Source organism: Symsagittifera roscoffensis, chromosome 3 (assembly GCF_963678635.1).
Source record: "Symsagittifera roscoffensis chromosome 3, txSymRosc1.1, whole genome shotgun sequence".
Taxonomy (NCBI): Eukaryota; Metazoa; Xenacoelomorpha; order Acoela; family Convolutidae; genus Symsagittifera; species Symsagittifera roscoffensis.
Genome location: NC_087064.1, coordinates 29254931 through 29270153, shown reverse-complemented (window position 1 = coordinate 29270153; position 15223 = coordinate 29254931). Strand labels below are relative to the sequence as shown.

Genomic DNA, 15223 nt, shown 5'->3' with positions numbered 1-15223 from the left:
AATTATGTTCACTTTGTTCAATTATTATGAAATTTGACATAAGGACTAATTAGGTTATGACAAACAAATTTGGTCTTCATAATTAACCATGTAAAACCACCCGTTACACCATAAAATTCATGTTCGTGTGAGGTGGGGGAAAAGGAAAAAGAGCCGAAAAAAATATGCATTTTGAGGGATAAGAACCAAAACTCTTGGAAATTTTGTATTTTTTGCTGGAGATGGTTTGCAACGAAACTCTGAGCGTGAATGACTACGCTGCTCCGGCTCTTTTTCAGTTTCCCACCCCCCTCAAAAAACTACAGATTTAAATCTTCATTTTAAATCTTCATAACTTGAATTTCAGAGGCTCTTCAACCTCCAAACCACCAAACCCTCCCCCACCTGCAAATTTTTACTAGTGAAATTTTGTTCACGAAATCCGAAGGTTGTGAAAATTGGCATGCGAACTAATTAGGCCGTGACAAACACATATTTGGTCTTCATGTTTAACCTTGCAAAATCCCTTGTTACACCATAAAAATTATGCTTATGTGAAGTGGGGGAATTGGAAAAGAGCCGCTACTCCAAGTCCAACATATGAAGAAAAATAAAGGGCGCAAAAAAATTTTTCTTTTCGCACGAGCGATTTTTCAGCTATCTTGAGAATAAAGTTATTTGAACTAGCATTAAATTGAATTTCTCTGTGAAATAACCTTGAACTTCCCTCATTTCAACTTTATACGAAATGCAAAAATAGTAAAAGGTCGGCTCTTTTTCCTTTTCTTCCACCTTTCATTAATCTCAAAGTACAAGCTGCTGCTTAATGTTTAATTACTGAATCTTGCAGGGTAATTCATGTAGAGAAAAATATTTGAATGATGATAATTAGCCCACGTGCCAAGTTGCATTACAATCGTACCAGGTGAACTTATGTATTTCAAGTAAAAAGTTCAAAGGTGAGACAAAAGGATAAAAGCCATGCAGTCATGTTATTTTACGTCAGCGATGTAATTAAAAATCCGTAGAGAACTTCGGCGGACACACGATGCCAGGCAAAAGGAAAGCTTTGCAATCTAATTCTTCCAAGATGAAACTAAGCCTGTTTTAGAGTTTGTCTTCGTGCCTCTCTCGCAAACTATTCTGAATATTATTTACAGCTGCAAAAACTTCAATTTTCGAGGGGTAGGGGGTGGGAGGGAGGGAGGAGGTACACGGAGAGAGACTTTAGTCTATCTTTACTAATCCGCTTCTCTGTTGAACAAAAGCCGAACTTTTTTCCAGTCCCCCCTTTGCCTTTTTCTGAAGTTCAGTTCACAAAAGCTTGTCTAAAACGACTTTGGGTGTTCTAAACGGCTATAAATCATGCTCTCGTGAACAGTGAAAACATTTTTACAACCTTTTTTAGATGCGGATTGCTGCATGAACAAACTTTAGACAATTTTGTATCATAATTTTAGAAGGGGGTTGGGAAACTGGAAAATTTCGTAGAAATCTGTTTACGAGTGTTGAGCCGAAACGTTTATCTGAAAAGAGTTTGGGATGGATATGAGAAACTGATTTTATAGAAAGAACACTAAACTTGCGGATTAGAAAGTCTATTTTTCTGATCGATAAAACTATAGTTTTAGTCCACCCTATTTGAAATTTTGAGAGTGATATTTGCTTACACTTAAAACGCGGAAGGATTAACACGCAAAATCCACCAGCAAAAGATCAAGAAACAAGGGCGGAAACAAAAGTGATCACGGAAGCACTGGTGGAAATATTGCATTGAACCCCCCGAAACACAAACCGACAGAAGTTTACGTTCGACTAATCAGTGGGGAAAACTTGGAAACCGACAAGCAACAGAAAAACATGTTCTTTTGCGTGTTTTACGTACACGACGGAGCGAGTAGGTTTCGAATCAACAAATCAACTACTAAAAGCTACCTTCAAACTCCAGAAGTGCAGAGCCGTTCGGGGAACCCAAAATGGGACTGTTTTGAAGAGTTCCCAGTTAAAACAGAGAAAGACTACCTCACAATTAAAGTGTTCAGAGACAGGACCAAGCTGGGCAGGATTAACATACCAGCGTGGGAGATCCCGCTGGATAAGGGTCAAACATTTACTCTTCCTTTGAATTCTAAGCCCAAAAGGGCCCTGGCACCAACTTTCCGAGATGCCAAGGAGGGTTCGGTCCAGTTAGAAACTTATGTCAGCAAACATGAGGCGTTTCAGCTACCACCTCACGGACCCAAAAGGGATAAATTTATCCAGGGATACTTCAAAGCAATGAGTAATATCAAAGATGTGGCTCTACTCAGCACTGGAAGCGCCGCAACCGCCGCCTCGGCGGTCCTCAACGACAACGACAACAACGAGGCGGCGATTCTGACCTTTCTTCCAACGAGCAGTCCAACAGCTTCACGAACCAAAGTCCACATTAGAGGGCGAGGTCTGGGAAAGTCAAAATCGGACATCAAGAGTATCCATATATGTGGACTCGACGTGACTGCGACTCTGGAACATCTAAACTCGACCAGTTTGAAAGTGACGACTAGCTTCTGGAAGGAAAGCGTGGGAAAAATTAAGATTGTGTTCATGGACGGGACTGTGATTGAGTCAAGTGAGACATTCGAGTTCCTGGGAAGAGACAACGACGTCAATAGTGAGTTAACAAATTATATCTGCTCTTTCCAGTTTGCCCTTTAAAAGTCCACTCACAAAAACCTGCTCAAAATGATGATCTTGGGGAGTGGTGGTGAAGTGGTTACGTCTCCGCCTCTCAATAGAAAGGTCAGATTTTTGAGGCCCACCATGATCCATGTTCGTTGCTTGATGGGAAAGAGGTGGGAAGATTAAAAAAAAACGCATATACGGTGACATATAATCTTTTATTATGGCTAAATGCGTGATGTTACGGCTCCCCCCTTTACGCATAAGTTTATAGTGTAATGAGGGGTTTAAAAAGATTAAGTATCAGGACCAAAAATGTCATGGCCTAACTTTGTCATGGCCTAACTAACTCCGGCTCTTTTCCAGTTCCCCCCCCCTTTTTCAAAATACCGAGTTTTATGTTTGATTTACGTGTTATTATGGCTAAATGCGTGATGTTACGCTGTAAAGTATGAAAAACAAATATGTTCACAGTTGTCGATTTGTTCACCACGCCAAATTTCATATCATTATGACAACGTTAAATAGACTTTTCAAAATTGAATTCGAAGGGGGGGGGAAACTGGAAAAGAGCCCTAACTCCCTAGCCAATTTTTGTAACAATCAGACAATATGAACAAAACATTACTTGTAAATTTTTGCAGGTGGCGTAGTGCCAAAATTCATTGCACAGTTGCCAAAACATCTACGTCTTGTACTGTTTCTCGGCCACGGCCAACAAAAATAGTTTTTGTGCGTAAAACATTGCGGCTTTTTTCCACTTCCCCCATATTTCAAAAATTCTATTTCAATAGTTGTTTTACGTGTCTTACGACTCCACTTATAAGATTTGACATATTCGGGTTCGTCTTTGGATACCACAGACACTTCATGCCCAAATCTGAGCGCCCAATAGGAACTCAAATAGCTTCGAAATGTAATTTTTTTAAAAAAATTTTCAATCCCAATTTTTATAATCTTTTTTTTTATGCAATGGTTTTGGTTGGAGCGGAGGCTATAATGGGAAATAGCGGTGATATCAAACCATCATGTAACTCTGGAACAGTACCATGTAAAGTTAGATATATTTTTGAATTTTTTGCGTTTTGCGGCGCTTTTTGTAGTCTTTTTGGGCTTTTGATGCATATTTTTTATGAACAATTTCTAAATTATTTTGCATTGGAATTTTATAAAGGCTGTGAATCTAGGAAAAAGCTGTTTCTTCGCGGTATTTTCCCGAAGGTTATAATGCTGAAGATTAAAGTTTTTGAGAAAATTAATTATAGGTTCGCTTTATTACTCTTTTTTTCAGTTTTTGTTTATAGCTGGTGAACCCTATTCCAGATAACTCTTGATGTTAAAACTGCACGAAAACAAATCGGCTCTTTTCCATTTTCTTACTCCCATTGTAAAATTACAAAATAATTGTTGAAAAATAGTCATGTGGCAGTTTGCAAGTAAAAATTGTAGCAACAATTTGTTCACGCTGACACGTTTTAGAACAGTTTAGAACATCAAAAGCAATTTCGAGTACAATTGTGTAACGTGAGTGTCCGAAAAACCAAACAAGGACTTGAAAAGAGCCAAATAGTCGTTTCATGCTTGTTAGTGGGCTCTTTCTTATTATAGCCCCCAACAAATTATAGCTTGTCTAAAAACAATCACTGCGTGACGGTGCTATAATGTTTTCTTTTACCATGTGGTTAGGCTACGGCAAGAAAAGATCCAGCTGAGACGGAAAAAAATTCATCTATTTCTGAATGAGTATTCATGCTATGGTTACTTTTATTTTTGAGTCTTTGTCCACATATTGCCTGGCTCTTTTTTGGTTTTTGGTTTTTTGAATTGTTTCAGATTTTTGATGCAAATCATAATAATATGAAACATTCGTATTTTGTTCCAATTGTGCTTTTATAAAGTTTGCGAATCTGGAAAAGTATTTTTTAAAAAAATTTTCTACATTTTTGTAGCTGTATACGTGGTTTTATGCCGGTTGGTATAAAGTTAAAGTCTACTTGTCTTTGAAAAAAAATGTCTTTGAAGAAAGTGTTACATAAATCCATCAACTTGCCTTGAGATGGTTTAAGCATTTTACCACAATTTGGAAAAAAAAATTGGTTGAAACATTTAACATTTCGAAAACTGAGTATGGGAAGTAACCAAATATGGCCTAACTATGCTGAGCTTTTTTTCGATGGAAAGACAGTTTTTGCAAAAAAAACTGCAGACGGGTTTGAGTGATTTGTCATACTGAAGTAACATGATTTCAATACCTTCTATCAATCAAAACTTTTTTCGAAAACTGATTTTGTGAAACTGATTTCAATCAACAGTACAATACAAGCTGAACTAATTTAAACTTAAGTTAAACAGGCTGCAATCAACTTTTGTCCTGCAATCAATTTTTGTCCGCTTTCAAAATTCTGGATCTTCTTCCAAATAGTAAATTTCCCCTTAATTCGAGAAAAACAAACAATAGCTTTAACTCGTGTACATAGATTGAAACAAATAGTAGAAAATTGTCAGGTCTTGCGACCTGTTCCTAATCCCCTTAAAAATATCAATAGTTTTCAGTAGTGAAAAGGATATACAAAAAAGAGAAACGAAAAACTTTCGTTCAAACATTGCGGACAAAAAGAACAAAACATGTAATCAATGGAATAGATGAAACTTTATGCTGCTCATGATACGATCGACTAATTAAAAAAACACTTTTTTCTGGGTGAAAAAATACTACACTTTTATAAACAACATTTTGAAGATTTACTTTAAAAGTATGAATTAAAAGTCCTTCATCTAACATAAAAGGTTTTCAAAAATATGTTTTCGATCAATATAAAAACCGAGATTTCTTAAGATACTTTTTGAGCTGTTTCTTATTATTACCAGTGAGATTTGAGCTGTTTCTTATTATTATCAGTGAGATTTTATATTAAAACTTCGTCAAACTTAAATATTGTCTAGAAAATTATTCCTATTTTATTTTTCAGGCATATCGACAATTCTTTCGTTTTTATCAATTCTGTTTTGAGGACAATTATTCTGTTTTGTCCACTTATTGTTTTTTGTAATTCAGTTTTGGTTTTTGATGACTTCAACTGGTCATTATGTGACTTTGTCACTTTGTATATTTTTGCTAAGAAACTAAACAGATGAATCCTATTTTTGTTGATAATTTCCGCTCACATGGTGCCTCATAAAAACTGTAAAATTTTCTAAGATTCAAGCATAGTCTCCTTAGAAAACGCTGATAATTTTTTTCAAAAGACTTTAATGCAGATTTAATGCCAATGCAGCATATAAGTGCTTTATATTGGAACTCCTAACATACTTGTTATATTTTTCAAGTTTTTGTTTCCTAGTTGAGTTTTTCTCAGTGTAGAGAGAATTGCAGTGACGTAGCTAAAATATACAACATGCTCCTTAAAATTTAAGCTGCTATCAATAACAATGCCAAGTTAGATATACGAGAAGTTTTGAGAGGTTTTGTCTGATTTACAGTTTTTAAAATTGGCGACGCTAGTTGTGTAATTGTTGGTAACAAAAATGACACGTTTTGTCCCACCCCTAATTCTTGTTACTTTTTTAGTATGATACATTTTTCTAAACTATTCAACTCGTTACCAAATTTGAGTGTGACTTTTTTCTAATGTTTCATGTTATAACAGTGTCGTCGGCAAGCAAATATATTTGCACGTGTTTGATTTGATCAAAAAAAGTCACTTTATATATAGATTAGGAAAAAAATGTAGCCGAGCACAAAATTTTGAGGAACTCCCATATGATAAAATTAGCCGATTTTATTGCCTGCTGCAAAATAACACAGTTTGCTGGCTTTCACTTAGGTATCATTTATTCAATTTATGAACTGGTCCGCGTAGTCCTTGATTAAAGCATTGTTAACAAAAAAAATATGATTAATTATTTCAAATGCCATTGTTAAAGCAAAGAAGGCACTCCGATTTTTTGTTCTTCATTTTCTCTCATTTATTTTTCAACGAGGCTAATAATTGAATGATTTATATTTGTTTTTTTTTATAGGCGTTTTGCACATTTGGGAAAATTTTTGTTCTTTTCAGAAAAACAATTAGCTATTTTTGATTATTTTTGTTTTAAAAAAAGCTAAAACTGGCAACAGTGATGTAGGACCATAATTAGAGCATTCAAATTTTGACCCCGTGTTTTTGTGCAAAGGAATTAGGTTTTCAGACAGGTTGGGAAAACGTTTCAGGAAACAGCCCTACTGATTAACAGCATCAAAAAATTTCAATTACGGTTTTGATTGTTTTTATTAATCAAATAGTATACTCGTAATGATCAACTGATAGTTTGATTTTTAGATTTGAAAATCTATTGAACACTTTGCTGACATTTGTTTTTGACAGCACTACACTACTATCAGTTTTTCAACATAGTTTTTACTGTTCACTATCAACTTTTTGATTTTATATCATTTTCTCTTCTATGGTTGTGAAATAATTTCTCAATTGATTCGCAGATAGATTGGAGTGTTCAGTTTAATTGAATGTTCCGAAGTTTGGTTTCTGAATGTTTCCATCATTTTGTAAAAAATGCTTTTGGTGTTGTATTGTTTTTGTTTGATCCCATTTTGCGAAAAAGCACGCTTTTGTGATAGAACAGAGGTTTGACTGTTTTGTTGATTTCTATAAGCTCGCCAAGTTTCACCAGTTGAATTAATTTTCTGGTTTCAGATCAATTTTTTTCGTATCAATTTTTTTCGCTTGTTCTTGGTATTCTGATTTATCCAATTTTCATCTGTTTTTTTTTTTTTTGAAAAAAAAATATTTGATTTTATGCTCAATGCATCAATTTATCAACTTTTCGGTTACGCTGTTTATGCATAAAAATGCTTGATTCAATTAAAATGTTCGAAGTTGTTTTCATTTGTATGTAACTCCTTTAGCAGCCAAATTTAGTTTTTTTTTTAGAATTTTCCAGTTAGTAAATTCTGTATTTCATAAATTTGTTTTTTTTTCCTAATTTCGTTTCCAAAGTGAATAAATATTGAAATTGTGGTCACTTATTTCAGATTTGTAACCTGAAGCTGTTATTTGATAGCTTGCGAGGCCAGAGTTAAAACAATTAGCACAAAGTTTTTTTTCACGGGTAGTATCTGAATAAACTCATTTTTTTTGCAAAAGTCGATGCAGAGTTTTCGACAAATCAAATTCTTGTCAATTGGTTCAAGTTTTGAGTAATTCCAAAAAAAATCAGCTCGGATAATTTAATTTTTTTTTATTTTCATGAATTGATTAGTTGCGTGTAGTCGTATCGTATCATCTTCATTTAGCGAACAATCGATTAAAACTGCACGTATCAAGGCCCAGGCCTGAATGTTCCGAATGCCCTAGAACTCCCAGCTAACAAAACTTGCCAAAAAAAGACAGTCAGCTTAAACATGAATCAGTTCATTTTGTTCAGTGATGAAATTTCATATTTGACTTTATATGGTTCTTCATTTAAATTGAAATGAATTAGTTAGTTTTTTGTTATTAAATGGGATGTTTTATTGCCCTCTCAGCTAGTGCAAAAGAAAAAAGAGGTTTACTTCTCAATACCAAGCGGGTAAAAAGGAGGGGGGTTAGATACAGAGATCTGACTAAAGTTTCATGTTATTTTTGATAGTTTGTTGCCATCAATGATCACGAATTTTACTTTATTCGATTCGCTCAAAGGTAAAAAGAGGTCAATTACGCTGTGAAATTACCTGAATCAGTTCAACGCAAATTGTGAATTTGCATTCTTTTTCCCTGAAAACGTTTTAGCTAATAAATGGAGAATTAATTGCGGTTGAAGCGCCCTTGAATGCCTTTGGATAAAAAAATATCAAGGAGTGTTATTGATAAAACCCAGATAATTTTGAATACTTGATGATTCAGAATGATAATTAGTGACAGGAGAAATTTACTACAAATGAATAAGATAACAATGATTCAAATGAATTAGTTCATTTCTCTGTTCTACCTCATTTTTCTTTGTTTCTGTTATAAAAATTCATCATGCTTTCAGCGCAACGCTGCAGCTCAAACCACTCAAACCTCTCAAACCGCTCAAATCGTGCTGGAAAATTGCTAAAACCGTTCAAATTCTGGGCGATTTTTAAGCGGGATCTCGACCAGGGTGCCTGATTTTTAAGGTCTATATAGATTTGTTCGTTAAAAGAAATTGATGGAAGTTTCTGTAAGAAAAAAAATCATCCCCCGCTGGGTAAAGTACAGAAAGATGTTTACGATTAGCAAGCAGTAAGCCTGCTTCAGTTCAATTTGGAATAATTTTTTAAGACGGATCGAATCTTAGCTTACGAGTTAATAGTGCAATCTATAAAACCCCAAAACTTTATGAAAATTGATCATAGCTGAAAAATCGTTCTAAATTTGAACTCAGAATATTAATTTTTTTTGGAAGATACAAAAATTGTGTCAAAAATTGCTTGTTCAAAAGTTGTTATCTGTCAAAAAACCAACCCGAGCAGAAAAATTCCGTCAGTTTCCTCGAAAAAAGGAACAATAAGTATTTTATGGATCAATAATCTTTTTTCAGGCAAATTAAAGCAATTCAAAATAGTGTAATTTAGATAACTTGTGATAACTGGAAATCTGAACTCTAAGTTCCCCAACATACTTTAATGAATGAACGAACAATGATTCATTCAAGCTTGGTTTAATTTATTAGCTGATATGATATTCAACTCAAAGGGTTATTCCCTCGTCAAAGTTTCAAAAACTCTCGTACCAGGAAGAAGGCTTGAATGTTCAAGCTGCCGTTCAACGTTTCTGAAGTATCATTTGATTTGAAAAGTTTCAACTCCGCTCACGCCATTTCAAGCTCATAGTGATAATCTTGCGTCCAATAACTCAATTTTTTTATCTGTTAGTTTGCATCAAATTTCGCACAAAACAATTCACTCAAAATGGCAAAAATTGTCGCAAAGAGAACAGCATTTTATTTTCAAACTTAGAGCACCCACTTTTTTCAGACTACAAAATAATGGCCGAAAACATGTTCGATACAAAACCAAAGTTTGACAAGAGAAAAACACACAGATATTACCACACTTTTTTAAACGAAATTAGAAAAAAAAACAAGATAATATTTATCAAGGAAATGACACGAAACTTTATCCGCACTTAAAACTATCTCGCAATTTCTGTTGAAAAAAAATATCATAAATATTATTTTTGTTGTTCCAACTTTCGAAGAATGTGACGAATAATTTCTGCTCGGGGTGGTTTTTTCTTCAAACAAATTCGACTTTTTTAAGCTCAGGTATTTTTCCCAATAAATCTTACATTATATGGCAGATATTAAAATAAGCTATCCACGGTTTGACATTTGGTAACAATGTTCAGTATGAAAGCCTTTCGTTGTGAAAGTAAAACGTTCTTTTTTCGCGTTTTTTGTAAGGTTTGGGCAGGAGTTTTTTGAGTTTAGTGTAAACTGCAAAAAATCTGGAGTAACACGAACAAAAAAAATAAAAGTAAACGTTTTTATTAAAATACCAGAAGTTTTAGGGAACTTTGAGCTGAAAATTTTCTCTAATAGTTTTACAGGGGCGAGGGTTTGATTGCATCAACCGCATTTTTGAACAGGTTTTTTAAAAAGTATTACTGAAGTACTAAGAAGGTTTTTTTAAATTACAATTTTTTTCGCTTTTTGCCATATTTTTTTAAAATAAAAATACAAAAATATTCAAACCATTCTGTTCTAGCTCTATAAAAAATTTTCACGTGGTAGTTCTAATAGTGACTGAAAGTTGTTAAACATGGTACATCACTCAATTTTATCTACTTTTTTCATATCAAGCACTTTTTCGCTTGCCTGAGCACACAATAATTGCATAAGAAGGCTTCGGTGAAATTGTTGAACAAAAACTTTTTCTAAATGATATTTATTTCATCGTCTTTATTGAACATTAATTAAGGTTCTCTATTTTGCTTCTCATAAGCTTCATTATTGTGCCCATTTATTTTGTTTAGCTGTTTGTCATTTTTGGGTCTTATTAATTTGTTTCGACCCAACCCCTAAAAAGGAAGGGAATATGGCGTAAGACGTTTTTATCCGAAGTTTTTTTTACTATTTCAAAAAACACTCGTATTGTTCGTATTGTGTAATATGTGATATCGTATTAAAGCCCTATTAGCCAATTTTAACCATATTGCAACCTTTTCAAACATAATGTGGATCCACAAAAAAAATGTGTATAAATTGTCTCTGTTCTGAAATTTTTTTTTCAACTAGTGTTATGGACTAGATTTTTTAGGCTGAGTTTCCGATTTATTTGATTGGTTTAAGATAAAAATTACTGGCTAGTGGAAGTTTTCCAATTTTTTAAATTGATTTAAAAGTAGAAGCTAATTCTTGAACATCCCTTGAGGAAAAAACCAGGAATGTTCTCGATAAAATGAAGGCAGATTAATAATCTAGATTATTAAGGTTGATAGCTATGAAAGCAGCTAAAACTGCCGTGAAAACCTCAAATCTTTTGATTGCGAAGTCGGTGCAGAAGTTCATGCAAAGTTCACGTTGTTTTAATTTTGAGAAGCCAAGCTTTCAAATTAAATCTTATGATACTTGATGGTTCAAAAACTTCATGAGCAGTTTCAATTCAATCTGTCATGGGAAAGCACATGCCGCAATCGAACTTCATGGACAAAATTGCTATTAGTGAAAATTATTGTATGAATTTTTGTCATTATAATCAGTTTTTGTTAATAAGTTACACGATGAAATCGATTACTGTTCCGACTTTCGAAGAATTTTGATTACTGCTTTCGGTATTTTTTTTTATTTTGAACCCTTTCCATAAATATACTATCTGAAAAAAAATGCTGACCTGAGCTGCAGTTTAAAAAGTTGTTTGCCTGTAATTATAATTCGGTACCGGGGCTTAAAACTTGCTAATTCAGCAAACTTGGGATTCTTAACCTACCATATATTTGCGTTCTGATAACACGCGCAAGCGGCGAATTAGTATTTTTCTAACTAAAATGAGCCTAGCAGTTTAGTCTTATTAAAACAAAGCCAAATGCTAAAAGAGCTTTTCTGTTTTGCTTGGCGTATGAGCGGAATAGAATAATAATAATAATAATAATAATAATAATAATAATAATAATAATAATAATAATAATAATGATAAAAAAATAATAATGATAATCATAATAATTGTAGTTCCTGCGAATCGCAGAGGAGCTATCAGTAGGCCTTAACAGTCCTGTCGAGGATAGTCCATTTGTATTATCTCCCCACATTCCAGACAGTTATTTTAGCTGAGCGAAGCTGTTTTTTTTTGCGACTCAAGGCCGTTTTTTTGCGTCTAGAACTTTTTACGTGGTACCACTATTGCAGCCAAATTTGGTCAGGTTGTGGTAGACCTGAAGCTGGAGGTCAAGTGAGAGCTGGAGGTCACAGAATGAAGAATTTTTTTGAAAGAATTCACTTTCAATTATTCATTATTTATTCAACTAAAAATATTCTAATTGGTTTAAAGGGCAATTGGAACATTCGAGGCCTCTATGTTGTGCCAGCGGTCCTGTATTGCCCGTACCGTCTATTTTTTTTCGTGAAAACACAATCCATTAAAATCCTTGATAATGGATAATAATCCATTTAAAATCCATTGTAAAGTTCCTCCCTACTCGAAGCAAACAACCTATCCCGCCGTTTTTTCCTCTGAATTTTGTCTTAAATTTTCTACAGTTTTACAAAATTAGGCTAAATTGAAGTAATCTTGATAAAATCCAAAAATGGGTTGAATTTTAGTATTTGTTCCAACCAATTCAAGAAGCACGTTAGATACCTGAAAGAAAGCTCGTGAAGAGACAAGCGTGGCATGATACTAAGGGTGATAGCTATTCGTCGTGATTAAATTTCCCAAAAAGATCGAGAGAAAGTCGACTGAGCTTTTTACTGTTTAGTCCCAAGCTTCGCAAAGAGCAAATGAAGTTGAGTCTTCATCTACGAGACGTCATTTCAACATTTTTCTATTTATACAATATGAAAATGGTTAAATTATCTAATTTAAAAAATTATTCTAATATGTGGGTTAATCAGTTCATCTTGAAAGAAAACTCATTTTTGTTCAAAAAGAACTAGTTTTTTTTTAGTCTTTTCAACCTTTTTTGCAATAAAATCTGAAGTCTATATCCTTCAGTTAAAATTGGAATGAGAGAAAATAGCCATAGAAAAAGCGCAAAAAGCGGAGAGTTGAACAACTGCTCTCAGAGGCAAGTTTCAAAAATGAGAAATTTAGTGGTGTAGAATTCCACTGTGGAAGCATTCTGTACAAAATTGAGACATTCAATTTTAGGTCTAGTACCCGGCCACACTCGACCGAGCCAGACATCGATCTATACGGAGTTCGTGCCCCGCACTAACTCGAGTGTGAGTGGGGGAGGGGGTTCCGAGTACCATGGCAGCTCCAAGAGGGACTCCATGCAGGCCTTCACTGGCGAGATAGACTTCCCTCACCACGAACACATTTTAGAACGAGGTAGGTGAACTAGTTTTCAGCCTGAGAGTAGTAGATGAGTTGCAAGTCAGATAAATTGAGAAAACCAGTCATCTGGGAATCTTAAAACTGAAGACTACAGCAGTCTCAGGTATCCGTTGGGTTTAGTCCTGAATAACAGACGTGAAGAAGATTCTTCCGATTTTTTTTAATGGTAGAATTTGAAGACTGAGTGTGCTGTTCGGAAATTAGATAAAGTTAAAGGAAGGAAAAATGATTTTTGATTTCCAATTTTTTCCGAAAAATAAGGTTTTCAAAGTCAGCTTCCATTTTTTCAGGCACTGATGACGAGATGCGACAGAACTACCAAGTGTTGATTGGACACGCCAAGGTCCAACAGGAACACTTGGTGGACTCCATGCGACATCGGGAGAAGCTGATGATGGTGATCATCGAAGAGGCACCGCACCTCATGGCCAAGACACAGGACGTCAAGCGCAAGACCAGTGGCAGGGCCACACGAGGTGCCAATGCTATTTCGTGAGTAAGCATGCACGCAACACACTCATCGGCTAAAACAGATCAAAACAGCGCAAAATAGAGAATTAATATCAGCCTCGAGCTCATTTATTTGATATTGCAACATATACAACAACCATATAACTCGTCGTAACCAATCGAATAATAAACACCTAAGCCCGAAATTCAAATTGAAAGTTTAAAGTTTTCAATGAAGTACTGCGAGTATTTAAAATCGCGAAGCCCCGCATGAAAAAAGCCGATAAAAAAACAAGAAATTTGGAAAAAGACACTAGTAAAGATGTGAAAAATTTTTTGACAAGTTTTGGAGGAATTTGTCAATTGAAAATAAAGCATTCTTATAATCAACGCACGGCTTTTTGATATATTTTTTAGATAAGTCAATGAAATTCATGTGGGAAAACTTTGGGTAACTTCAAATGGAAGAGCGGTGAAGACTGAGTTATATGGTTACTGGTTAGAAAGGACTAAAAGGAAAAATAGTAAAATCAGTTTGGAGCCAACTATCGAATTAGACGAAATATCATCAACGTCATCGTCGTCATCCTCCTCGTCTTCATCTATCACCGAATTTGAAGGCAGTATAAAATCATCTCACATCTCGAAAAAATCGAGAAGAAAAAGTGAAAGCAGCACGAAAAAGTACAGAAGAGTAAGACGGAAAGTAATACCGGCAGACCAAAAATCTAAGAATCACCCGTCCAGGCACGCCTCCCCGTCTAACAAAGCAGTGAACAAAGGTGATCGCGAATCAACCCCTAAAACAAAGAAAAGGACATCTATTGCATGCATGAACAAAAAACCGATTAAAATTGATCGCAAAAAGGAAAACCCTAAAAATGGAAGTAATAAAGCTAGTTCCAAAAATACCGCACCTAAAAGCACTGTAGCAAAATCAACAGAAAATGATAAAAACAGCTCGAAAGATTCAAGAAAAATTGTTCAAAAGACTAAAAAATCGACTAATACAAACGATAAAGATGCAAGATCTAAAGGGTCCCAAACATTCAGAAGTTTGCCTTTTGTGCCCTCTAAGAAGAAATCAAAGAAGACAGAGAAATATTCCGACTTGGAGGTGATAAAAGAAAAACGAAGAAACACTAAAGTTTCTGTGGATAGTTAAAATTTATATGATTATCTTCAAACCAGTTCGCCAGTTCTCTTCAATCGCTTTTTCAAATCACTCTGCTTAATTCTTTTTGACAATGAATCAGTAAATTGATTTCCATCCAGTAAATTTGAAAATTCTCACTATAATTTCTAACATGTTTGAAATTTATCGGACAGAATTAAAATCAGTAAATGTGTGCGTGAATTTCAGTATATCAGAGATGCGTTCTGTGGTGAAATTTAACCTTATTCAATCTAGCTTTCCAATATTAGATTCAACAAATGTCTGGTCTAACTTGTAACACGTTTTTAATGTTCCGACTTTCATAACGAAAGTAACGCATTATTTGTAAAATTTCAACTTTTGAACTAGCCATTTTTGACAGAATTTTTAAATATCATTCCAAAGGTATTGTTGTTTTTAGCTTAATTTTGAAAAGTTGTTTCACCTGTGATCTTTTTTCCTTAAGTTATGGGGGTTTAAAG

The 15223-nt window shown here is 34.4% G+C and overlaps 1 protein-coding gene across 8 annotated transcripts; it reads left to right on the top strand.

Annotated features, from left to right (window-relative positions):
* The first annotated feature begins 737 nt into the window (after positions 1 to 737).
* On the top strand, positions 738 to 14983 carry LOC134841973 (uncharacterized). 8 transcript variants are annotated; one of them, XM_063858086.1, is made up of 4 exons: positions 738 to 2632; positions 12947 to 13129; positions 13426 to 13611; positions 14089 to 14983. In XM_063858086.1, the coding sequence occupies exons 1-4, from the start codon at positions 1840 to 1842 to the stop codon at positions 14748 to 14750; spliced, it is 1824 nt and encodes a 607-aa protein (XP_063714156.1). In that variant the 5' UTR covers positions 738 to 1839; the 3' UTR covers positions 14751 to 14983. The 8 variants fall into 8 exon arrangements, with proteins under 8 accessions (XP_063714156.1, XP_063714155.1, XP_063714159.1 ...); XM_063858085.1 differs by having other exon boundaries at positions 13426 to 13627; positions 14093 to 14983; XM_063858089.1 differs by having other exon boundaries at positions 13426 to 13627; positions 14089 to 14205.
* The last annotated feature ends 240 nt before the right edge of the window (positions 14984 to 15223 follow it).

Excerpts from the sequence above, each read along its gene's own strand:
- LOC134841973 (XM_063858085.1), top strand. The coding sequence starts at position 1,840 with ATGTTCTTTTGCGTGTTTTACGTACACGACGGAGCGAGTAGGTTTCGA. Across the intron at positions 2,633-12,946 it reads AAGAGACAACGACGTCAATA|GTCTAGTACCCGGCCACACT; the intron begins GTGAGTTAACAA and ends ATTCAATTTTAG. Across the intron at positions 13,628-14,092 it reads CGAGGTGCCAATGCTATTTC|GACTAAAAGGAAAAATAGTA; the intron begins GTGAGTAAGCAT and ends CTGGTTAGAAAG.